Here is a 27,124-nt window from a genome sequence, read left to right as displayed (position 1 = left end):
CAAGCGGCGTTGTTTGGGCGGCAGCGCCAGCGGCAACTCGCAGGTTAGGGGTTAGGGGGGCGCAAATTACGTGCCTTGCCCCGGGTTAGGGGGCGCAAATTACTTGCGTTGCCCCGGGTGCTGACAACTCACGTTACACCGCTGAATGTCCTGACACAAGGCCAAGCAAGCTGGGATCTGAAGTTGCACACCCTCTGGAAAGCCACAGGTTCTCCACTTCTGACATATACAGCCACTGACATGGCAACGGCGGGGAGATCCTCCACTTCTGTACAGCTCTAGCCTGCTGAATTTTGCTGGAGGGTTTTAAGCACCTACCAGAGCTTTGTGTGCATGTTTATAAAGCTTAATATGGATTAAAGTGCTCTGTCACCCTACAAGTCCATTTCTGAAACTCAACCTTTTGATCTCTAGAAAGTGGCTGGGAAATGCACCAAAAAGTGGATCCGAGTGAATAGTGGATGAACGCTCCATCGCTCATGGTCATACAAACGACATTCTCATTGCCCTATTGTGGTGCCTATATCACTTGCACCTCTATTCTATGGCTTGATTTGGGTTAGACCACCAGACATTTGACTTTGATTTAGCTGCAGTCACTAAATTTTTTCTTAATTTAAATTTAAATGGCATAGCAGTCCGGAAACCGGAATGGATGGGAGGTGGGGGTGGAGGAAAATTCTGGTCCCGCTAGCATAAAACTATGCAAGGACTACTGCTAGCACAGTAGAGCGTCCTCTCTCCCCACCCTATGCACCACTAAATTGGCTGGGGAAGCAGGATCAAGAGAAGCTGCAGGATGTGTGTGTATATGTGTCTGTGTGTGATTATTCCACTGGGCATGCAGAAATGCTAGTACTGATGCAACTTGAATTCTTCTGTGACTGCAATCCACAAACCACAGAATCTGGATTATCTTGGAACAGACGTGTGTGTGTGTGTGTGTGTGTGTGTGTGTGTGTGTGTGAAGGGGGCGGGGCTTATCCACAAGAAGAAAACCCCCGCTCTTTAGCTCTGAATTGGAACAAACAAATTTGTGGAAAACAAAAATTGACTTTTGCTCTGAGTGCTAAAAAATGGGTTTTCATGGGGGGGGGACTCTGGGGCAAAACAAACAAACAAAACCACTGGACACAGAGCTTTCAAGTACAGTGGTACCTCGGGTTAAGTACTTAATTCGTTCCGGAGGTCTGTTCTTAACCTGAAACTGTTCTTAACCTGAAGCACCACTTTAGCTAATGGGGCCTCCTGCTGCTGCTGCGCCGCCGGAGCCAGGTTTCTGTTCTTATCCTGAAGCAAAGTTCTTAACCTGAAGCACTATTTCTGGGTTAGTGGAGTCTGTAACCTGAAGCGTATGTAACCCGAGGTACCACTGTACAGTCCTGTGCCTGGAAAGAGCGAGGCAAAAGGTAAGCATGAATAAATCCAGAGAGAGTTTTATAGGTTTGGGCTGTGTTTTATGGCTGCTTTCGTTACGTATACTGTACCTGAGCAATGTGTGATTGAGCAATCTAGAAAACTTCCTAAATAAATACATAAGGGCAAAACGAGATGCTGCCAGGAAAATAATTGAATGATGAGCAATTTGGGGTATCTTGCGAGGCAACAATGGGACCTGGCTGGTTTAAATCACGGGGGCTATTCTGGAGAAGGATGGAAGAAAACAGTAACTTGTTGAAATAAGGAACACACACTGCTTCTTTTTGTATTTTTTAAAAATAAAAATCTTAAATTACATGTGGAAATCAGTTTGAATGTTGGAAAAACAACTTGTGAGCATTTAAATAAATGTGCCTGCCTTTGATGGGAGATCTGGTCACTTTGGGATAGGATGGACACGTCAAGAGCAGCAGAATGACTCAGGATGTGATCTGGGAATTCCCCAGGTTCAAATCTCACCTCATCCCTGAACTCAGTAGATGCCCTTAGGCCAGCTGGGATCTTGAAGTTTGCCCCTCCTCCATTCTTCCCATTGGCATTATGAACATAATAACACTGGCATGCCTACAGGGTTCTTTTAAGAACGATTGAGATAATAATATAGATTGAGTGCTCTGAGCAGTCTTCAAGCACTCTATAAAATGCTGAGTAGAATTATTACTATCAGGTTGAGAGACATTTTAATTAGGATTCTCTAGATTTCTTCTTCATCTCAGTCTCACTGTTTATGTGCATGTGGGGAACGTAAGCAGAAATGCACAGGCTATGGCAGCCTGGTGCCTTGCAAATGCTTTGGACTACAACTACTATCACCCCAAAGCAGTATGACCAATGGTCAGGAATGATGGGAGTTGTAGTAACAAAAATAAATAAATAAATAAAATCTAGAGAGCACCAAGATGGGGGAAACAAAACTAAGGCAAATCGCCTGACACATGGATTTGGATTGGCCCACTTTCCTAAAACTTGCCAGGGCATGGTGGATTTTTGTCTGGACATGTACCACAACACAGCCACTGATGTGCGTGAGTAGGATGGAAATAAACCTAAGTCAACTTCACACACATTTTAAATGGATTGCGGGGACCAGTTCTCAGGGGCGTCTTACCCATAGAAGCTAGTGGAGCGGGGCGCCAGGGTGTCAAGTTCTGGAGGGCGCCAGGGAAGAGGCAGAGGCCTCTTTTGTATTCCTCCCTGCTCTGTTGTTTTTCAATTTATGCAGCGCTGTGAACTGAAACCCAGGATAGGGCACACAGGTAGATTTTAAAAAGGGGGGTAAGGTAAGGTAAAGGACCGCTGGATGGTTAAGTCCAGTCAAACGCGACTATGGTGTATGGTACTCATCTTGCTTTTCAGGCTGAGGGAGCCGGCGTTTGTCCACAGACGGCATTCTGGATCATGCGGCCAGCATGACTAAACCACTTCTGGTGCACGGAGGACTGTGACGAGTGCCAGAGCGCATGGAAACGCCATTTACCTTCCCGCCACAGCTGCACCTATTTATCTACTTGCACTGGTATGCTTTTGAACTGCTAAGCTGGGACAGAGCAACAGGAGCTCACTCCATTGTGCAGATTCGAACCACCAACCTTCCGATCGGCAAGCCCAAGAGGCTCAGTGGTTTAGACCACAGAACCACCCACGTCCCATGGGGCACAGAACTCCCATACGTGCTCAAACTTCCTCTCCATTTTGGCAAGCTTAATTTCACCCCCCGGTTATTTTCATTTAAAAATGTATCTGCTCTAACTGAATATTTTTATTTTGCCTATTTGAAAGCATTTATGATATAAAAGCAAATAAAAACAGGAGCCAAACTTATGGGCCAGAGAAAGCGTAGCAAGGGTGGGGGAAGGGGGAGAAAATGAAAATATATGCAACTTGGCTAGCCATCTGCTAAGGCCTGCTGCCACCATCAGCAGATGGGAGAAAAAGTTTGGTGCGCCGGACAGAGAAGTTACGGTTTCCCAAGTTACCATTTCCCAGGACTGCCAGCTGTTTTAGTTTTAGTTTTGCTTAACTTAAGAAGAAAAGTTTTGGGGAAATTCGAACGCTGGCTCACTGCTCTTTCAACCTAACCAATAGCTTATTGTGACCCTAGGTCGATGGGCTTAGTATGTTCAGAATTCATTTATCCCCCCCCCCTCTAATTAATGTGCGAAGCTTGCATTGGACTGGACCCATCTTTATCTAAACCGGAGTCAGCAAACTTTTTCAGCAGGGGGCCGGTCGGTCCACTGTCCCTCAGACCTTGTGGGGGGGGCTGGACTATATTTTGGAAAAATAATAATGAACGAATTCTTATGCCCCACAAATAACCCAGAGATGGATTTTAAATAAAAGGACACATTCTACTCATGTAAAAACACGCTGGTTCCCGGACCGTCCACGGGCCAGATTTATAAGTTGATTGGGCCGGATCCGGCCCCCGGGCTTTAGTTTGCCTACCCATGATCTAAACTCAGTGCCCTCTCTTCTAGAAACCTCGGGTGAGTCAGTCCGGCCTTAAGCCCTCCTGCAGTTTTATTATATGGAGTTTCCTTCTTTCTGATGAAACGATATGCTTTTTTGCAGCAGCTCCGGGCGCTTCCTCTCCCCTCCCTCCCCCCTCGCTCGTGATGCAATTCCCGCAGCAATTTACACGGCTGGGAACCCGGGAGGCGCTAGGACCCAGCCGAGCTCGCCGTGTGAGTTCTGGCTGCCGCTGGACTGCTCGGCTCGAGTTACGGAGCTCCCCGACGTGCCGAGCTCGCCGTCTCACCGACCGGCCTCCTCCTCCTCTACCCGAGGAATTGCAACAAAACCCGCCCTTATCAGCTCCGCGGCGGTCAGTCGATAGCGCGGCCCTGCGCGCACCAGCGCCCAGACATGAGCTGACGTCAATGCAGGCGCAATAATAATAATAATAATAAAACCCGTGTTATTTTTTGGCGATCCAAAGTGCTGGCAGGGTGGCCAACACTTAACGTGTGAACCCGAGTCCGACACGGGCCCCGACCCGCTTTTACATCACTCCTCTTGTTGTGCATTGCAAGGAAAAGCCCGATGAAAATGCGCCTAATACCAAGTACTTTTGCGGGGAGTGGGGGTGTCCTGATCTTTGCAGCAACAAAACACGCACACATCCCTCTACAGGCCGCTTTGTGGAAGATTCACTTCTTCGGCTGCTTGTCAAAATAATGTAACCTGACTGCTAATGCAACTGTTACTTTCGTGGCCATATACCTACGCGGTTAAGGTCTTTGGGAGAGCACACTGTAAATAGGAAACGGATCCTTTAAGCTTTGGAAGTGTCCCGAGGTATATTATAATTAAAGTTGGCAGACAGATGCCAAACCGTTTCTACGTGCGCATCGTGTAGATACTGTATTCCTTTGAAATCCAAGATATTTCTCTGACCTAGGATCGGGGTGTGTGAGAGATACCGGTGTCCTTCCTTTTAACTACAGATCTATTGTGTGTCTGGGGAAAACAACATGCAAAAGGAGCCACAGCTTCATGAGAGAGAAAGAGCAGGCCGTGCGTAACACTGGGATTGAGAACAAAGCAGGTAGCTCAATCCGTAGAACTCAAGAGACTCTTAATCTCAGGGTCCCGGGTTCGAGTTCCACGTTGGGGGGGGGGAGATTCCAACATTGTAGGGGGGGTTGAAATTGATGATCCTTGGGGTCCCTTGCAGTTCTTTGATTCTATGAAAACTACCTCGCCACTGACTCTGTAAGGCTGCGGTCCTAACCCACACTTACCTGGGTGTAAGCCGCACTTGAATACAATGGGACGGCTTGCGCCGATCCTTTCCTCGTCCCCCCCGGTGCGCGACAGGCCCTACTGGTTTGCAGCGGAGCCTGCTCGCTACGTGATATGGACGCCCAGAGAGGGATCCATCGCTTGCCTTCCCACTCTTAGAATCCCATGCACGTTGAAGGGCGTTTACTCAGAAGCAACCCCCTCCCTCCCCAGTTTGGAAGCTGCCTTATACCGAGACACACGATTGCTCCATCGAGCTTAGTGCTGCCTACACTGACTGGCAGCCGTAAGCCTTTCCCATCCCTAGCGGGAGTTATTTACATGGCTTTCTCTTTCTGTCACACACAACTGGGGGCTTGATTTCCAGGTAAACGCGTTCGCTAAGATGCATGCATGCACCTCGGACTTACTTGGGAGCGATGCCCCGTTGAACTCTGCAGGCTTTGCACCCGGGTGCAATTGCAAACGCGCAATGTTGCAATCGGGCATCGAGGGGTGCGAAGTTTAGGGGTGGGTGCCACACACATTGTTATGCGCCCCTTTCCCCCCCTTCCCCCCACTTCCAACACCAGCCTATTGTTCTGCAGCCTGCGCCACCCCCTCGCCGCAGCCACAAGCCTCCCCCCGCCCCCATCCCCGTGCAGCCGCAGAACAAGAACAGCGCGGAGGAGGAGGAGAAGGAGAAGGTGGAGGGGGCGTGTCCCAGGCTGCTGTAACCGGGCAGGAGAGAACGTTGCGAACGTGCGCTCCCTCTCCATTGGAGCGGCCCAGCTCCCGCTCCCGGCCAATGAGCTGCGGCGGAGCAGGAGAGCCGAAGCGGCGAAGGCGGCGGAGGGAATGGGGCGGGGCTTCCGAGCGCGCACACCCCCTGACCCGACTATTTAAAGGCGGAGCGACGGGGGGTGGAACCGCAGTGCCAACGAAAGGGCAGAGGAGGGAGGTTGGGTGGCAGTGGGGTTGCTCGGGCAGCTGCGCGCCTCTTACGGGTCCTACGGCTCAGCGCTGCTGCTTCCACTAGCTTCCTCGACGGGCGCCCTGAAGCCGGTAAGTACATGGGTTTTCCATTAGATGCCGGCAAGGGTCCCGTGGTCTATTCTGCTGCCCTTTATCTTTCGGAGCTGGTCCGGAGCGGATCCGATCCACTCCGATCCTCACCTGCGTCCTCCTCTTCCCCTTTGCTACAGAGCCGTCGATCCCAGTAGCGGATACCCGTCTTCCGACCCCCGGTGTGGAAAAGCGGCCGTGGGAAGAAAGGCAGCGATGCCAGTCTCGTGGGACAGCTTCTCCTCCCCGCTGCCTCCCATCCCGGAGCAGAGGGAGAACCCGCCCGCCTTCGCCTGGGAGAAGGAGAGCGCCTACCAAGGGGCCGCCGGCCGCAGCGCCCGGCTGGAGAGCTCCGACTGCGAGTCCCTGGATAGCAGCTTGAGCTCCGAAGCGGGTAAGCGGGGTTTCTCCATCTCACTGGGGGTGTCTGTCTTAAGGTCTGCAAAACGGGCTCCTAGGCCTTCATATGCCGGTCTGGGCTGGGAGAATTGGGGCCGGGGAGCTGCTTGTAATGGGTACCACGTCTAAGCAGATTGGGGGGAGGTGACTAGGGATGCTAATGTAGGGGGAGTTTTGGGGACCTGCATACATAGACGGGGTGGGGGTGGAGTTCTATCATGTTTACTTAATTCCGTTTAAAAACTCCCCTCCCCACCCCTTTAAAGCAGAAAAGGAGCTCTTCAGTGATTCCCATTTAAGTGCATGCAGAATTGGCCTACTTTAAATGAAGCCTTGGAGGAGGAGGATGGGGGGTGGGGGAGATAGTGAGCATTATGGGCAACTACAGGTCAAAATAGGAATTTAAAGTGCTATGTGTGTTTAATGGGCAAACCAGCAAGCAGCCACTGCCTTTGTTGCCTGCCTTCTCTTAGCAGAGGGGTTGCTGAGAAGCGGCTGACTTAAGCTTATAATGTGATCTTTTTGTTGCCCAGAATGGCTTCTACCAATTAAAAACAACGAAATGCACAAAGCTGTTTTGATTTCTTGGCGGGGTGGTGGCGGCAATAAAGGTATCGCAGCAGCATTAGCAGCAGAGTAGTCACGGGGCTGTTGTCTCTCCTTCATTTGCAGATGCCCAGGAATATCTGGATGAAGTGTCCTTGCCAGACTTTGACTTGTTAAATGATCCGGAGGATGAGCTCCTGTGTGCCAATCTCATGAAGCTAATCCAAGTCAGTCTGAATAAAGCAAAGATCAACTCCAACCGCTCCTCCAGGCTCCTCATGCCAAGCCAGCTGATCGCCCAAGTTGGCAAGGAGCTCCTCCACTTGGCCTATAGGGAGCCCTGTGGCTTGAGGGGCGCCCTCATCGACTTGTGCGTGGAACAAGGGAAGGGTTGCCACAGTGTGGGGCAGATTGCTGTGGACCCCGGCCTGGTGCCTACCTTCCAGCTGACTCTCGTTCTAAGACTGGATTCCCGCCTCTGGCCTAAAATCCAGGGACTCTTTAGCTCCGGCTCTGCTTTTTCTCCAGGCTTCAGCCAATCGCTGAAGCTCAGCACTGGCTTCAGGGTCATTAAAAAGAAACTGTATAGCTCTGAGCAGTTGCTCATAGAAGAGTGCTGAGAAGTGTCTCCTGGTTGGAAATAAAACTGAGCATTTACTCTCTTAAAGATAATGGCCAGCACCGGTCCAAAGTGGGGAGGAGGCGTGTTTAAAGGGCTGTGGAACACAAGCCGTTTCCAAGACGCGGCTGTCCTCTTGAGCCACTGTAGGTTAGATTTAGATGGAAGATTGACTTAACAAGTGATACTAGGCAGGTAGTCCAAGGAGGAGGAGGAAGGCAAGGTTTGAAAATTAAAAACAACAACAACAGCACTCTGCTTTTTAGTAACTGACAAAAAAAAAAGCCCCCTGGAAACAATGTGCTAGCTTTAAAAAAAATCCTTGTCTGACACATGGGACAACTTTAGCAGTATTTTTTCCCCTGACAGCTGATGACATAACAGCAGGGCTGCCACTACGGATAGATGAAGGTTGCCTGCTTTTTTGTGATAAACTTTTCTTTTTTTAGAAATCGGAAAGAAAAAAACTTAGATAGTAATCAATGGATATCTGGTGAGTGGTGAGGTGCATGGATAATTGTTTATATGTGTTTTAAGGTCTAAAGGGACCCAAGAATGTGTTGCGTTGCTTTGAACAGAAGGGCATGAAGAAGCTCCACTACTGACACACTAGGGCAGCTAAATATAAGGACTTCTGAATGAATGGGGGCGTTAAATCCACCATGCATCATTTACGCAGCTCTGTTCATGTTTATTTTTTTCCTGAATGAGACCAGTGTGGGAGGCACAGGGCACACTAGGTGGAGTGTGCTCTGTCATGGTTGGGTATCCTGGTGATGTGTGTTTGAGGGAGGTGTGAAGTGATGCTGGGCTGGGGTTGGGTGGGGGGGGCAGGAACCCTCGCAGTCGGTCTGTAGTGCTTCCATTGGTTACAGTTCACATGGAATACACTTGATGTTCAAGTTTTTGAAGACTCCTATGCAACTGTTGGTTTTTTTACTTTTCTAATAAAAACATTTCTAATAATCTGCTTCTCTCCTTCCTTTTCCTTGCCAGTGTTTTAACTGGGGCTGCAAAAAGGTGATGGGAGTTGGATGGTTGACTTCTGAAACTGGATGATTGATTTCTGAAATGGGCTTTGGGACACTGGAGGTTTCCTAGAATCAGATTTGGCCTGTGGCCTCTATTTTCAAATACGGCTGAGTGAGGGGAAAACAATGCACTCTGTTGTTCCCACTGTGCCTCTCTCCACCCGAATCCCAATTTTCAAACATCTTCTGGACATACCTCCTTCCTTCAGATTGTACTGTCTTAAGGAGCTGGGAGCTAGCTGGAGAGAAAAGCCCCTTGCTTTGATGTAAGATTGGAATGGACACCTTGGTCAGAAGTTCTGTGGTTGCCTCTTCAAATTTGCTAAGCCTAGAGTACAATTGACCTGTAGCCAAAAATGCCTGTTCATGACCAGGTTGTTAAATGGGGTTTAAACCAACTAGCCTATAGGCCTCAGAAGGATATGGGCATGTCTACCAGTACAATGGAGATCATTCCATCGAGGGCAGAAGGCCTTGTGTGTTGTACCTATCTGAATTACTTTACTCCCCTCCCCACAACTACTCCCAAAGCCACCACAGAAGGGGCCTTGCATCAGATGCTCTACTGGGGCCTGCTCCATTGTTAGCCATTCTCTTTGCAGGGGCTGGTGAATAGAACTCTTAAGTATCGTTATCAGTCCTTAGGGGCACTCCCTCTGCTGAAAACCAAGGGATTGGCTTTAAGTTGCCAATGTCTCGAATATCTGCTGCAGGAAGGCAGAGTGGTGAATATGCATGAGAATTCTTCCCTAATGGCTGAAATCAGTGGTACAATAGAGGGTGTGTTTGCTCTAAGAAGGTTACTTGGGGAAACTAATCAAAAACCTCAACAAAAGTAACCAGTCCCTTGTGTAAGTCAGCTGTAGATTTTTTGTTTAAGTGGCAAGTTAAAGGCTAATACTGAGTAAAAGGTAAAAAATAAATATTGAGCCATTGAGTGTGGCATAAGCTGCTGTAATGCAGAGCCCATCTTGTCAAGTTTCATGAGTTGTACTTTTGGCAGATAACACCTAGTACATACAGAATTTGGGGAAGTGTACTAAAGTCAGGCCTGGAGCCCCCGCAACATAAGAGTAAAAAGGGAAAAAGCTGCGTAATCCAGCTGAAGGGCCATCAATTTTGGTGGGAATGTTAGGCATAGGCAAACATAAGATCCCTGCTAGATGAGGCTAAAAGCCCACAATGTCCAATATCCTGTTTCAAGAGTGGCCCGTCGGACAAAAAAGTCCACAGCAGAACATGAGCGCAATAGCCCTCTTCCCACCAACTGGTATTTTAAGACTTGGCTGAGTAATCCTTTACCTGTCTTTAAGTAGAATCTGGGACTGAAGGGGGGGAAACCACAAAAGGCAATTATACCAACATGGTATGGGAAAGAGAGACACCCGCAGCATCCATGGAAACATTGCTACAGCCCACCAGGTAGGAACTGTGCTGCCAATAATGGCCCCACGCTACCCAAACATATGGCAGCCTGGCAGCCTCACTACCTCCAGCTCTACAGGCAGCAATGGCCATAACCGTCAGCAGACAAGTGTCTTCCCGATCATATGTGTGTTGTGAAGATGACAGTGGCACACATTACCTCTCTGTTTTTGCTAAGGAATGCGATAGTTATATTTGATAGGTATAAATATACAGAATATGTGATGTGCAGAGCTGAATTCTACAAGGGGCCTCTCGACAAAAGTTTGTAGAATCGCCTAACAAGCCTAGCAGTGCATTCCGTGTCACAGTGCTGACCACGAATGTTTGACTTCAGCTTGATGTCAGCACATTGCGGAATGGGCAACAGGCTTCCGTTTCTCCATTATGCATTGCAGAAGCAGCATATGGTTGCTGCTAGACAAGCATATTTTCCCCAGGATGAGTCTATCTGCTCATGGATGATGTGAGACCCTGACAGCTATCGTTTTACATATTTATGAGAGTGTAAGACCCCGTCATGACAACCAGAAAAGGCACCTTGCTATTAGTGAAAGCACATGCACAAACTCATTCCTTCTAGTGAGTGGGGGAAGAATAGCTTAAGACTTACCAGTACATTGGTGTTACTTATTCCAGGTAAGTGCATCGGATTGCATGGGGCTCAGTTACATTTTAAAGGAAGGATGAGAGCAATCTACAACACAGGTATAATCCACATTCTTTCCTAGGGATGTCCCTGAAATATGACAAACTTCAACTGTGGTGAACCTGTGTCACCATCCTAAGCCATCTCTCTCTTAACTTAGACCATTGCCACTTTATTCAAGGAAAACTGCTGGAGATGGATAGAACAGAAACAAATGTTTAAAGAATCCCTCAAAAGCATTCTAGTACAGTCAAATGTTTAAAAACAACAATTGCTGTTTGGGACAGTGCATTTTGGAATGTTTGGGCAAATCAGGATTTAGGTGTTCCATTAAAACTGACTTAGTTTGAGATTCTTAAGCAGAACCTTGAGTGAAATTGTTTTAGAGCTTGCTGTAATCCAGCAGAGGATCCTTGCTGTTGATCCACTGCCTTGGGAGTATTGCATTTTCCATAGGAACCTAGGAAGCTGCCTTATGCCGAGACAGGCCATTGGCCCACGTAGCTAAGTGTTGCCTGCACTGACTGGAAGCAGCTCTCCAGGCTTTTGGACTGGGAACCTTCTTGTCCTGACCTGGAGATACTGGTGATTCAACCAGGGGGCTGTATGCAGGTCCTATGCCTGAGAGCTATGGCCCTTCATTGGTGCTGGAAAGTAGGGAAATATTGAACCATAGCATTATAGAGTACTGGTCTATGCACCTTTAAGCAGGACATACCTGCCCCTGTCCAGACTCCCCTCTACCTTCATGACACATTCAGCACATGTATTTACCAGCCATTAAAAAGCTTGATTTCAATCACCTGTCTTGCTTACACCTCTTCCGGTGCTTAGATGCATTAAGTGACATTTATTCATTTAAAATTTAATTTGTAGCTTTATTTTTTGAGGAAAACAGATAAAAAGCACCCACTTAGAAACAGCTCTCTAGAGATTTGTGAGCAGTGGGGGGAAGAGATAGGTTTGTCACAACACAAATCCCAAGAGTTGATGCAGAAAACTGGCCAAACTGGTACCCCTAAGTTCAATCCTTGACAGAGAATTGTACATTGGTATTCAAGGTGATGTGTGTCCTACCACAGCAGCTGGGCCATTCAAACAAAGTCTGCCTGCATACTTCCTTGAAGCAAGTCTCCGGGATGTGATTTTGGGTGCATCCACTGGAAAATGCCTATAATGACATAATTGTAGGCAGAATAATCCCTCTTCCCACATTATGATGCTAAACCTCAATGTTGATCCTGCAAAGTGTGTGTGGGGGGGAGTCTTCTGTGGTCAAACTGTGAATTTGCTGACCAGTACTTCTGCACCCAACTCTGGGATGCGACACAAATCGTCCAAGAAGAAGTTCAGCCAAAAGACTTGAAGCACATAAAAAACAACACCTGGGTACAATGTACAAGCTTCATTCAGAGGCTCACAGAAAGGATCTGAATGTAAAGCAAAGAATCCAAGGAGAGGCCAGTCCCGTCTCCTGAACCTTGTGCTTCGATCGTGAAGAATAAGGTTCAGGAATGGGTAATTCTCTAAATGTGCAATTATATCATAGATTTGTAGAGTTGGAAGGGACCCTGAGGATCATCTAGTCCAACCCCCTGAAATGCAGAACTATGAAGCTCTCCTATACAGGGATTGAACCTGCAACCCTGACACTATCAGCACCACGCTCTAACCAACTGAGCTGTTTCACCAAAAACATCATTAAGCTGTTTGCAAATTAAAACTCAATAAGGTCAGCCAAGTAAGGGGCTGATAAGACAGCTCTCCTGTCTTCACATTTTAGCATGCAAGGACATGGAAGCATATTGCACGATCAGCTGTTGTGCACATATAACAATGGGATTCCTCCGTCTATGGAAAAGGATGTCCATTCCTTTTCCAAGTGGTTAAGAGTGATAGACTCATAATCTGGGGAACCAGGTTTGCGTCTCCGCTCCTCCACATGCAGCTGCTGGGTTGACCTTGGGCCAGTCACACTTCTCTGAAGTCTCTCAGCCCCACTCACCTCACAGAGTGTTTGTTGTGGGGGAGGAAGGGAAAGAAGAATGTTAGCCGCTTTGAGACTCCTTCGGGTAGTGATAAAGCGGAATATCAAATCCAAGCTCTTCTTCTTCTTCATATTCATATTCACTGCCATTCCTTTTGCACACAGAAACCGCCCAGAATCGAAGCAATTCCATGCAAAAGAGCCTGCAAAAAACTGTTTCTGTATTTGGAAGGTGTTGCAAACGCAGAGCTGGGCACAATGTGTAGACAGCCAACTAATGTTCCTGTTGGACTATGAGCATCTTCATGCAGGGGTTGGTGCCTGGATCAAACCCCACCCATGGCAAAGTCTGTGAATGTGGCCCATATTAGGTGCTAACAGTATCCCTTTGTAGGGGCAACTGCACACCAGCATCAAGGAAACACGCCCAACCTTAGTCCTATTCAGTACCCTATTGTGAGCTGGTACCTCTGGCACTGTGGGTTAAACAACAAAGCCTAGGGCTTGCAGATCAGAAGGTCGGTGGTTCGAATCCCCGAAACAGGGTGAGCTCCCATTGCTCAGTCCCTGCTCCTGCCCACCTAGCAGTTTGAAAGCATGTTAAAGTGCAAGTAGATAAATAGGTACCGCTCCGGCGGGAAGGTAAATGGCATTTCTGTGTGTTGCTCTGGTTCACCAGAAGCGGCTTAGTCATGCTGGCCACATGACCCAGAAGCTGTACACCAGCTCCCTCGGCCAATAAAGCGAGATGAGCGCCGCAACCCCAGAGTCGGTCACGACTGGACCTAATGGTCAGGGGTCCCTTTAATTTTACCTCTGAATCAAGCTTGCAGATCGCACTCAGGGAATTTAGCTTTCCATGCAGTTGACTGGCACACATATTACCACCAGTCATTTCTAAACAAATTAATTCCTCGCTGGGCTGCAGTTCAGTGTGAGGTGTGACAAATAAAAGAACCCAAATTACTTCAGTGGACAATCACAGCTGTTCAGGAGGACACCAAAATCCCATACGTAGATGAAAACAAAGCTCTTTCTCCCTTGCTATCCTGCTCTTCTTCTGGAGTCTCTGAAATGTCAAGAAACACATTCCGGTGTGTTTCTGAGAAAGAAGGAATCTGCTCTGCAGAATTCCGAGAACGCTGGCTTTGGAATGGGACTGGTAGGAGGAGAGCAGATGAGATGGCGATTGGCTGCAGGAGGCAAGTCAGGCTAACTGAGCACAAGGCAAGCATCACACGATCCTCACAGGCTGATGGGAGTCTGCTGCACAATGTAATTCAAAACCCACAGTTATTGCTCTGGAGAAGAAAGTAGGTACAGGTAGTACCAGCCAAACATCCTTCGTCCCTCTGCCAGATACCAGCTGTTCCTTTTGGGCCAGCCAGATCAGAAGAACTCAACTCTGTAGGGTAACTCTTGAAATAAATAAATGGTGGTGTTTTCCAAGTTTTGTAACGTCAACGTAAACCCTTTCCAAAACAAAATTGTCCATTGAGGAACTCTAATGTCAGGGGTAGCCACTGTGCACCCTCCAGTTGTTGTACTACAACTTCCATCAGCTCCAAGCTGGTATGACTAATGGGGAGTTGTAGCTGGCAACATCAGGAGGGTGCCACAGCGGCTCCACCTGTCTTGTCTAGTTGTCATGGAATCCATGCATGTTGCAAAGGATTCTGGGGACCATTCTAAAGACACACTAAGTTCACACAGCCAAGCCTCTTAGGCTTCACCAGCATTCTCAGCCTAGAAGAAACCCAGTATGTCCTTGTAGCTGTAGGTTGCTGGGGATAGTAATGATACACACCCTCTGTCAATTTCAGTGCAACAACATTCCTAATTCTCCAGAACATGGTTCTGAAACCATGGCACAGAAATGCCTATATAAATAAATACAATAAATAAATACAAAATAGACAAGGATTGAGAAGTTCCTGGAAGTTCCGTCCTGGAAGTTTATGTTGGACAGAAGGGTGCTATATTAAAATAGGGGAAGATGAACCAAACAATGGATTGGCATGAGGAAGTTTCCTTATTTTGGAGTGGTCCATGATGCTAGCAACATAGTGGCCGATAATACGAAATATGAACAAATGTTTTGACTAATGAGTCAAGGTCCATAATAACCAGATCATGCGGAGGATTACTAATAGTGACATGTTGAAATCAGCTTGTTCAACTGAAAATACAGGTTTAGATACAAGGGGAGATGAGATGTAAAAAACAAAACAAAAACCTCTTTAAAATTCGACAGGTAGGGGACTTAGCTTGGGAAGGGGTGCAGCCTGGGGTGAAGGGGTGTATAATCTGGGGAAGAGTCTCAAGATTAAAAGACAGAGGCCAGATCTAAAATTCCCTATCCCTACTATATAAATTTACCTGGGAGTAAGTCTCACTGAATTCAGAGGGACTTACTTCTGAGCAGACATGCACTAGATTCCAGTGTATGACACTGTCACCGACTTTTAAGACTACCAAATGACAAGGGTTGTGGGGGGGAGGGCTGCCCCCTATGTCAAAGGACAGCAGTTTGATGGGTAGAAATCATAGCATGGGGATAAACAAATTATTTACCTCCTCTGGATCCTGCCATTTTAAAATCCCCCAATGGCCTGTAGCCCTGTTAGGTTGGGTGCTGTGGGGCATTGTGGGAAATTTTAAATGGCGGCAGGGTGACTAGCGTAGGAAGAGACTCATGTTGCTGAGGCTCCTTCACTCCGAGAGCTGGCTTGCCACCACAGATTCCCTGGCTGGATACACACCAAACATTTAAAGCACACCCCTCCTGGGTCCTGGGAACCGTAGTTTACTCTTCACAAAGCTGTAATTCCCAGCTCTCTTTAACAAATCTTAGTTCCCAGGGTCCTGGGGTGTGTGGTATATTGCAGCCGCCACTTTCTTTCGCATGTTGTTTTACGTCCTGCCATTAATTTTACCTCAAATATATACAGAAAAGAGGGCCTGTAAACCTTTGTGAGAATCTTGCTTCTCTTCCCACACCCCAACATGTCTCCCCTTCCTCTGTGAAATGCTAAATGACACCCTTTGCTGAGGCTCTTGGTTTAAAGAGACTGAATGTTGCTGTTTTTTTCCAGCCTCTCATTATGAAGAGCGTTTGAGAAAGCCACCCCCAAGGAACAGCGATGGCATTCTCACTCCTCTTGAGTCACGGCTTTAATTATACAGATGGGGCAAGTGTTCACTAGGCTCCTATTGATCACAGAAATAACTTGCCTTTTCCTTCTCCACCCGCCTCCCGCAACAAGGCTGGAGCAGTGGAGCAATCCTAATTGCTCACTGGAGAGGCGTTGCTAGAATGACACCAGCCATCACCTGAGGTGCTGTAATTACAGCTTGCAAACAGGAGTTGGAGACCGGTGAGCTGTCATCCTGGTCTTTGGTGACTGCCTTTTTTGGTTTCTCTGGCTGTAAAAGTGAGCCACTAACAGCTCTCTATTGCCCGGCCTGCTGCAGAGAAAAAGACACACAAAAAAGACACAAAAAAGACCAAAAAAGATAGACAAAACACAATGTTCTGTGTTTTAGTGAGGCGGCACTCAGACTTTGGAACTCCCTGCCGCATTACCTTAGGCAGGTGCCTTGGCTGTATTCTTTCCAGCAGCTGATAAACATTTTTGTCTAGGCAAGCCTATCCAGATCCACATATGTTGACACATGTTTTAATCTGGTTTTAATTATTATGATTTGAATGTTTTAAATAGTTGTTTCAACTGGTTTTTTTTTTTTTTGCTGGTAATTTTATTGTTTTGTTCTTTTTGCAGCCCGCTTTTCGTTGTTGTTGTTTTTAAATACACTCAAGCATTTTGAGAAATAATATTAATAAAAACCCTGATGCCACAAATCTTTCCCTATTCCACAACCCTTTCTTCTGGGCACTTCTTAATCATTTCTTATAATATGGAACACATACACTTTTACGAGTAACGCCGCCTGAGTCTTGTATCCAGACAGCCTTCTCTGAATAGTGTGTGAGTTACGTAAGTATCAATTTGTTCACGCTCATTGGAATCACAGTTCTAGGGCAGGAGTAGCCAACGTGTTGCCCTCCATATGTGGACTACGACTCTCATAATCCCTGAGCATTGGCCATATTGGCTGAGGCTGATGGCAGCTGAGAGCACCATGTTGGCTACTGCTACTCTAGGGACAGATAGAGCTTGCAGGCTCAAGGACCTCCAATAGCGTCCCTAATCTTACATAGAGATGGTGATGTACTTGACATTGAGGGCTTTTAGAATTATGTTTACTTCATCTCTTGCAGACCTGCACCCTGGTATTGAAACAGAAGCAGGAGACTGGTTTTTTTTTTGGTTTTTTGAATAGCCAGGTTCAATCCCTGGAATCTCCATCGAAAGCCATGTTCAGAGCCAGTGTGGCATAATGGTTAGAGTATCGGACTGGGACCTGGGAGAGCAGGGTTCGAATCCCCACTCAGCCATGAAGCTCCTTGGGTGATCTTGGGCCAGTCACCATCTCTTAGCCTAACCCTACCTCACAGGGTTGGCGTAAAGATTTAAATGGGGAGGAGGAGAACCATGCGCATCACCTTAGGCTCCTTGGAAGATAAAGGTGGTCTAGAAATGTAAGAAAGGAAGAAATGAAACATTGAGGAACCTAGCTGCCCTCCAGATGTTGTTGGATTCCAACTCCCCTCAGCCTCAGCCAACATGGCTCATGGGCAGGGATGATGGGAAATGCAGTTTGGCAACATCTGGAGCAACACATGTTCCCGACCCCTGATTTAAAGGCTCAGGTAGCAAGTGATGGGAAAGATATATTTTTGAAACCCCGAGTGCCACTCCCCAGTCAGAGTAGACAATACTAAACTAGATGTGCTCAGTCTGTCTTGGTTGGCCTCCAAATACCCCACAACCCTAGTTTATCCTTTGCAGAGCAGCAATCGCCAGCACCCTTAACAAACTACAGTTCCCAGGATTCTTTGGGAGGGGGTGCATGAGCATGCATGGTGCATGAGCAGCCATGGTGTGTGAGAAACTCTGTCATATTATGTGCAGCCACCTGTGAACAAGACTCTGCCTGCTTTGCATGCTCATCGACATCCTGTGCTGTGCTAAATGTGGTGCAGAATGTGGCTTCCTGAGACACTCAGTGTTCTCTCCTTTAACAAAAATAATAATCTCAAAATAGTACATTACTAAGCCCTCACGGTTGTGGGGGAAGAGTTTGAAAACGTGTGACTGGCACATCGATAGACCTTGGAAAAAGAAAAGCCGGGGCAATGAAAAATAATAATAGAGATGTTCATTCTATTGCATGCATAAGTGAAGAAACATTATTAAATAAAAAATCCTGCTGAAGGATTCTTACCAGGGAGGTGTTTTAGAGTGGACGGGTCTTCTGAGCTCAGGTTCCAGGCACGGGTTGGCAACCTGTGGCCCCCAGCCTCATTTCAAGTGGCCCTCTGCAAGCATTCAGTACAGACCTCTGGCAAATGTGATTGGTGCTGCACCTGGCACAGCAATGAACAGAGCAGGGGGGGGGGAGGAGGAGGGAAGAGAGTAAATCCGTGGCAGAAAACGACAACGAAGGAAGCAAAGAGCGAGAGAGAGACCCTTTTGACTCTGGGGCTGCTGAATTAGGCCGCTCATCAACATGAGGCCCCCAGCTGATCACCCCAGAGGGACTATGGCCCTTGACACAAGTCTACCCCTTCTTGTAGGTTGAAGGGAAGCAAATGGTAAGCTGGTGCTCATGCCTAAATACCCACACACAGAAGCTTCCAGTTTTGACCAGTGTGGATCTTGTGTTTCCATCTTGTGCTCTGCTGTCCATGTTCCCTGGCAGAAGGTAGGCACCATTCAGTTTTGTCAGGTAGGAGACGGATAGGGTCATTTCGACCCCCCCTGTGGTAGAGACCACCACCTCCCAACTGGGTCTCTCAGAGCACATGGCCACAACCACGTTGCTAGTAGACAAAGCCATGAAAAACGGAAAGGCTACATTCTGCACCGTCACTCACGCCTAGTAAGCTGACAGAGTTCAAACGCTTTGCTGCAGCTGGGAAAAGTCAACCATCTCAGTTTAAGGCAGCCTTACCAACTCGGTGCTTTGGGAACACAAAATCCAGCCAGATTACCTATGCGTGGGCTGAGCTCAGAATCGCATTGGGAAAGTTTCATGAACACCATAAATTCACTCAGTTTCTACATGGCACATTTCAAATGTTTGTTATATAGCCCAGTTCAGGTGTTCAAAAACACTTCACCGGTTGCAGTTCCAGGGTAGGTTTTTAGAGGGAAGGGGAGGAACCGCTTGGCTAAGAAATCTTTGCAGGCTCTTCCTTCTCTCAATAGTCCCACATCACCATTTCCTTGTGATGGCTGCTGGTGTTTTGTTTGTCCTGTCCCTGAAGGCCAAAGCGACACCAGTGCCTAGGAGGAAAGGGCAAGATCTGGGCAGAGGCTGCACCTCTTCCTCCTTGCTCCTGTTAGCACTCACCTACCTGGAGAGGACAGGTGAACAGGCAAGGAAGTAGCCCAGTCACAAGCCTCTGGGGTTTTGCCCTGTGTCACCTGCTGGGCTGTAGGCCTCAGCAGATACCTGATCCTGCCGATATGGCCCTGTATGTATTTCTGTATGCATATACTGCCTGATCAGCAAAAGACCTCTAAGCAGCATAAAACAATACAATGGATAAGAAAATACTAATAAAGGCAAACTTTGCAAAACAAATAAAAATAATCAAAACAGAGATACTGTGCAGTTTTGAAATAAATATACATCATAAATGTATATTTATAATGTGTAAATTATAAATAATAATGTAAAATGTATATTTATAAATATACATTATATGGTCTGAAGCTCAACATCAAAAAAACGAAGATCATGGCCACTGGGCTCATCACCTCCTGGCAAATAGAAGGGGAAGAAATGGAGGCAGTGAGAGATTTTACTTTCTTGGGCTCCATGATCACTGCAGATGGTGACAGCAGTCACGAAATTAAAAGACGCCTGCTTCTTGGGAGAAAAGCAGTGACAAACCTAGACAGCATCTTAAAAAGCAGAGACATCACTGTGCCAACAAAGATCCGTACAGTTAAAGCTATGGTTTTCCCAGTAGTGGTGTATGGAAGTGAGAGCTGGACCATAAAGAAGGCTGATCGCCAAAGAATTGATGCTTCTGAATTATGGTGCTGGAGGAGACTCTTGAGAGTCCCATGGACTGCAAGAAGATCAAACCTATCCATTCTTAAGGAAATCAGCCCTGAGTGCTCACTGGAAGGACAGATCATGAAGCTGAGGTTCCAATACTTTGGCTACCTCATGAGAAGAGAAGACTCCCTGCAAAAGACCCTGATGTTGGGAAAGATGGAGGGCACAAGGAGAAGGGGACGACAGAGGATGAGATGGTTGGACAGTGTTCTCGAAGCTACTAGCATGAGTTTGACCAAACTGCGGGAGGCAGTGGAAGACAGGAGTGCCTGGCGTGCTCTGGTCCATGGGGTCACGTAGAGTCGGACACGACTAAACTACTAAACAACAACATACATTATAAAAATTAGATATCTAGACAAGGCTTGCTCCAACTAGAACATTTTTAGCACGCACCAAAAACCACACAGCGAAGGTTCCTCTATCTATCTATCTATCTATCTATCTATCTATCTATCTATCTATCTATCTATCTCTATCTCTATCTCTATCTATCTATCATCTATCTATCATCTATCTATCATCTATCTATCTTATCTATTCAGTAATCTGATCACCTGACATGCCCTGTCAGGTAGGGAAGAAAGTCTCAGCAATCAGGTTGGATTCTTCTCACTGCTTGCCAGGGCAGCACAGACTATTGGCTCACCGAGTGGTGAGATGCAGCATGTGATAATTTACCACTTAAGAAATGTCTCTGTGCATTCACCCTGCATATTCATGTCACTGAGACTGTGTGGGTGCCTGAGGAGCTAAGGAAATGGTGACTTAGCTAAAGGCCACCCACTGTGTTTGCAGCTCAGGCAAGTTTCGAAGCACAGCGCTTGCCAGCTTACAGTTCACACTCGGGTTACTTATGTTGCTACAGCTCTTGTTTCTTGATAAACACAGGAGGTCCCTGGTTAAACTCTTGCTATTTTTGCTATTGGGTGCTGCTTGTTGTTTAAGTACGTAATTATTATAATTGCTATTGTTTTGCAAAGTCATTAGGAAATTGTTATGCTATTGTTGTGCTATGTTTTTAGAAAAGTGTTTGTGTAGTGTTTGTTTGAGTATGATATTTTTGTGTGGGAAAGTAGCACACAAATAAAATGAATGAACGAATGAATGCAAATCTCTCCAGTTCTTATATTTACTCAGCTCCCCAGCTGCAATATAGGAACATAATTTGGGCCTCTTTGAGGTAGTTATGAGAAGCCCTTCTTTAAAATGTTGTATAAATACAACGATTCAATGTTGAATTACTCTGCACCAGTCATTCTCCATTAATCAAGTTACCTGGATGTAAAAATCAATTGTATGGTATACAGAAATAAACAGACATCCCCAGGCACTGTCTCCTCTGAATCTTTTCTGCAAATTCCATTAAAGCTGGAGGCAGAGGTTACTCTGCTGAGAAAAGCCATTAGTAGTTCACCAGCATCAGATTGTTGCTTGGAAATCCAGAAGTTTATTGCTGCAAGATAAACCCCAGGCAGTTTTTAAACAAACCAATATTGCTTGTTTAAAAGGTCAGAGGGCGATGTGTGCGCTCGCTCAGGAAAATTATTTTTGTTATCAATGGATAGCCTGTTAGTTCTCAAGGTGAACCACACCATCCATTGCCCTGACCATCTTGGAAGATTGACAGGTGTGTGCATGACTATAATTATTTGTGTCAAAAGCTCTTAATAATAATAATAATAATACTGTAATACTAATACTAATAATAATAATAATAATAATAATAATAATAATAATAATAATAATAATAATAATGCCTGAACCAAGGAAACATAAATTCTACTCCTCCAAAGCCAGGTTTTGCAGCCTGAATATAAGTTTGCATTGAGAGCTTTCCTGCTTCCTCCCACCTCATTCTCACCTTTCCCTCTCAACCACCTAACTTGTTTAACTGGCAGAAATGGTGCAGGGATGAAGGAGGCAAAGAAGTTCTCTCTCTCTCTCTCTCTCTCTCTCTCTCTCTCTCTCTCTCTCTGTGTGTGTGTGTGCGTGCGCACGTGTGTGCGTGTGCGTGTGCTTTCCCCTTCCTTCTTTGGTGCCTAACATGAGGGGTGTTGGGAAATGTAGTTCACCCTGTGTTCCTAAAAGACACTTCTCCCTTACTCTATCGGGTTGCCATTGGGGAAGCAAGGAAGGTTCCTGGCTCAGGATGAGTGAGGTAGACAAGTGGGTGGGAGAAGGAATAACTCATTCTTTTTTTGGTTTGGATTAAAATCCAAACTGGGGAATGACTTTTGAGGTGATTGTTAAGAGCTGACGAGATTTGGATTTCTGAGCTGGAAAATACTAAGCGTGGCACCTTCTCTAATGTTCATGTCTTCTTTCTGTATAGAAGCATAGCACATTATCCTTGATGGTTTTGCCAGCACAGATTCTCTTAAATAACGACTTCCTCTGATCTCCAGTGAAACTGACCAAATCAGGGGCAGACAGTATTAATTTGGCTAGTGCCCATTTCCTTCATTGTCTCAGCTTCTATGCTGTCTCATGAAAGCATCGTGAGGGCAGGCAATGAAGAAAATGGTTGTGGTGGAATATATCTTCCACATACAGAGTGGAATCTGTATCTGTATGTGTATCTGAAGAAGTGTGCATGCACACGAAAGCTTATACCAAGAACTAACTTAGTTGGTCTTTAAGGTGCTACAGGAAGGAATTTTTTTATTATATCTTCCACAGTTTATTTCGAAATATACCTGTGGAATTTCCTCTGCATTAGTGCATCAGATCAACACCCAGGATAGGTGAAGGAGGGAGTGTCTTCTTCTACATTAGCTGTGGTGACATGCAGTTTAACACGAGAACAGTGGTACTGTGTGATCACTTGAGTGGAGGAAGAGTCCCAAGCGATAAATTGTTTCAGCCTAATTTTGACTGGATCGAGGCCTTAAACTGGTTTAACAGTCTATCCCCGTCTTCAGGGAATCCCTGGAGGAGTTGTCCTAGGCATCTCTAAGAATATCTAACAGAGGATTCACAACATGCCTGGTTAAACTGCGGAAGTCACTGTCACAAGAGGCAGTGACAGCCACCATTTTGAATGGGCTTCAAAAGAGGATTAGACAAATTCATGTAGGATAAGGCAATCAATGGCTACTAGCTATGACGGCTGTGTTTTGCAGTAATTATCCAGGGGTCAGCAAACTTTTTCAGCAGGGGGCCGGTCCACTGTCCCTCAGAACTTGTGCGGGGCCGGACTATATTATTTTGGGGGAAATGAACGAATTCCTATCCCCCACAAATAACACAGAGATGCATTTTAAATAAAAGGACACATACTACTCATGTAAAAACACACTGATTCCCGGACTGTCCGCGGGCCGGATTTAGAAGGCAATTGGGCCGGATCTGACCCCCAGGCCTTAGTTTGCCTACCCATGAATTATTTGGTTGCTAGATACCACAGGAAGGAGAGTCTCAAGCCCTGCTTGTGAGTTTCCCACAGCCCTCTGCCTGGCCGCTGTGAGAACAGGACTCTGGACTAGATGGGCCATTGGCCGGATCCAGCAGACTATTCTTATGTTCTTAAAGTGCAGTTTTGCAGCATTTATTTTTTTATTTTTTTGTGAAAGTGATGGCAGTTAAACTGAAATAAAGCTGATATACTGTAGATAAACCTATAGTGACCCGGGCATAGCCTATCAGCATGCTCTTCCTCATCAGGGCATCATTTAAAAATGCTTCACCTCCAATTTTCTGAATTGTGCTGATAGCAGGCGGCTAGCTCCTAGCTCCTTTGTTTTACCATCCATTTCAAACCCACTGAAACATTAGGGCATATCACTTTAGGGTCCCGAAAGCTATACAGCTTTATCGCCTTTAATTGTTTGAAGGAAGATTGCCTGGGGGCCTTGATACCTTGTCAACAGTGTTGCTTACCCAGCTTGTCTTCTGTCAACTATCCTTTTCACAGGCAGATAAAAGACCTTGTATCTGGCTCTTGATAAGAGTTGGTTCAGCCTTTCCCCCTTCCCCCTCTTCTTAAGCACCCCTCTCCTCATGTTGAAGTTTCCCTCCTTAGTCAAACAGTCTCAGAAGCCGAGGTCTATGCACTGCTGAGTTTTAAAAATTGTGCTGACATCTTTTCTAATGTACCATGTTGAAATGAGACCCCCAGATAAGACTGAGGCACAAAGATCAAATCTTAGTCCAAAAGCAAAAAAGAAAAAAAGAAAAAAAAATCTCTAGGTCAGAAGGCCATTTCAGACACAACTTTTTGTTTCATACTCAGAGATAACTTCTATGTAGAGGAAAAACAGATATGCCACCACAAAATGCTGAAACAAGCAAGCCTCTTACTTTACTTTCAAAACCTTTACTTTTTTAGTATTCATTGAATATAAACTTGTGTAAGAGAGTTTTGCTAGGATAAAAACCCAGGAAGTTATAGCATATACCAACTTCCCAATCCAGGAGTTTGTATTTTTTAAAAAAAATGTATATGTGTCACAATGCAGCAATGACAGCTTGCACTTCACTTTCTGCATGGCGTGCTTATTTATGTATGCATAGACATTATTTGATTTTGCTATCGTTGTTTAATGTACATTTGATGGGCAGTTGCACATGCAAACAGATTCCACTGAGAAGCACTTGGTATATTGGTTCCATCAGAGCCTTGCCAGCATATTCACAGATGCAAGTCAAGTCAATGTCTCTGTGCATTGAAGTCATCAAATAATTGTTCAGGCTTATGTGAACTAAACCACAGACAGAATATTCAGGTCAGTCACTTGAACCTGAAATTGGTTCACACACTCAAAGGGAACTGTATGAGAAATCAAATTATGTGCACCCAGGTAAGAACCAGAGCTAAGATTGTCTCCAGCGTAGAAGAATAAACTGTTTAAAAAATTTGGAGAATAAGGCGAATGGCTTGCTTATTGCAGCATTTAGAAACGTGGAGTTTTATTTAGTTAAATGATGCTTAGAACAGACATGCAATGTAGGTGTTATTGACTAAAAACCTGGCATGTGGCCCCTTTAACAGAAGCAGCTAGCTCAGAGGGCTGCCTACTCTGTGTAGGTTTCGAGGCCTCATCAAGAATAAAGTTTTTTTAGCCACTAACTCAGCTGATAGGAGTTTCTACCCCAAAAGCTGAAGACAGCACATCAACCCAAAGCATTTAAGTCAAAAAGCACTGTTGTCAATGGGTACTCATAGGATTACCTCAATAAAGCGGTTTACATGCTGTTTAAAACCATGTAGTTATACTTTCCCAATGAGTGTCTACAAATGGGCATATCTATAACAGTTCTAAGCTATGCTAGCAATTGCAACAAAACTTTAAATGAATTAATTGGGATTTTTTTTAAAAAATCATGGATTTCAGCAGGAGACTTGAGCACATACTTTGAGTCAGTGGGCCTTATAAACATGACTAACTTTTTTGTTGGCATGTAGACTTTTTCCATATGAAAATTTGTCTACTAACAAATTCTCTGGAAAGAAAATGGTGGGGAAATGGTTAGGAAGCTGCCTCATACCCAGTCAGATCACGGGTCTATCTAGCTCACTGTGATCTACATGGACTGGGAGCAATTCCCCGCAGGATTTCAGGCAGAGTTTTCTTTGAGCCCTATTAGGAAATGCTGGGGATTGAACATGTGACCTTCTGCATACAAAGCAGATGCTAAGCTATGGACCTTCTTCGCCAATTGAATGAATTGGTGCAAGTCTCCAAGGTCCAGCACACAGAGCACAATAAGCTGCTATGACAATCCTCGGCCTTCATGCTCCACGACAGCCAGTTGAAATAATAGAATCATAGAATTATAAAGCTGGGAGTGAGCACGGGGCTTCATCTAGTCCAATCCAGTTCCCCTGCAATGCAGGAAATCTTTTGCCCAACATGGGGCTCAAACCCACAACCCTGAAATTAAGAGTCTCACGCTCTACCAACTGAATCTGCAGACCTCTGCAAAGCCACATTTCCACCTCTTAATTTCCAAGAATATCCTATACATGAGGTATATCTGACCAGCCAAACCGGTTTTCAGACATTCCTTGTTTCAGCGAAATGAACCATCACTTTGAATTTCTCTCATTAATCTCCTTGGACAACTGCTAGCCCGGACCTAATTTTTGTTTGGAATGGGATCGGTTGACTTGAATGAAATTCACTTCCTCATAGGGAAGGTTAGTCTCCCACACACATCTGGGCAGATCTAGTTTGGCGTGTATTTATGCAAGCGTTGTGGTCCAGAGACTGCCCTGGAAGTGATTCCACAAGCTTTCAGAACACTGGACACTTACAAGTGAGACAGGGAAAGCCAGAATTAACCTAGCTGCCGCCTCCTCACTCTTCACATGGGAAGGTGAGAGTAAGAGCCTATCATATCTGAAGTAGCGTCTCCACACCCATTGTTCTACCCGGACACTGAGGTCCAGCGCTGAGGGCCTTTTGGTGGTTCCCTCACTGCGAGAAGCCAAGTTACAGGGAACCAGGCAGAGGGCCTTCTCGGTAGTGGCACCCGCCCTGTGGAACGCCCTCCCACCAGATGTCAAAGAGAACAGCTACCAGACTTTTAGAAGACATCTGAAGGCAGCCCTGTTTGGGAAGCTTTTAATATTTGATGAATTACTGTATTTTAATATTTTGTTGGAAGCCACCCAGAGTGGCTGGGAAAGCCCAGCCAGATGGGCGGGGTATAATTATTATTATTATTATTATTATTATTATTATTATTATTATTATTTGGGGGTGGGCAACCTCTGTTCTAGGACCACATGTCTCTCTCAGTTTCATTTCATGCTGGTAACAAGGTAGAAAGTGATTGGCAGAGAAGAGAAAGGGAGTCATCTCTGGTTGTGGCTCCATCCATTGCCAGCTTCTGCCCTGCTCACCGCTATTATGTGCCCACCTGGCAGAGTTCCCTCAAGGGAATGTGACCCTTGATAACAATAACAAAACGTTCCTCACTTTTTGCTTTTGCTTCCGAGTTATCTTGCCAGTTCACCACAGTGTAAAGCATGTCCCCCATCTTTGTGGACGGCAAGTATTTTGAATAAAAAAAGAGCCAAAGTCTTATTACAC

At 45.9% G+C, this 27,124-nt stretch overlaps 1 protein-coding gene across 1 annotated transcript; it reads left to right on the top strand.

The window, feature by feature from the left end:
• The first annotated feature begins 6,076 nt into the window (after nucleotides 1-6,076).
• On the top strand, nucleotides 6,077-8,761 carry DDIT4 (DNA damage inducible transcript 4). Its single transcript, XM_081191287.1, has 3 exons — nucleotides 6,077-6,231; nucleotides 6,372-6,625; nucleotides 7,303-8,761. The coding sequence occupies exons 2-3, from the start codon at nucleotides 6,448-6,450 to the stop codon at nucleotides 7,794-7,796; spliced, it is 672 nt and encodes a 223-aa protein (XP_081047413.1). The 5' UTR covers nucleotides 6,077-6,231; nucleotides 6,372-6,447; the 3' UTR covers nucleotides 7,797-8,761.
• The last annotated feature ends 18,363 nt before the right edge of the window (nucleotides 8,762-27,124 follow it).

This window comes from Podarcis bocagei (assembly GCF_964188305.1).
Source record: "Podarcis bocagei genome assembly, chromosome: 4".
NCBI classification, from domain to species: Eukaryota; Metazoa; Chordata; class Lepidosauria; order Squamata; family Lacertidae; genus Podarcis; species Podarcis bocagei.
The sequence above is the reverse complement of the archived record's forward strand: the minus strand, read 5'-3'. Positions and strand labels throughout refer to the sequence as shown.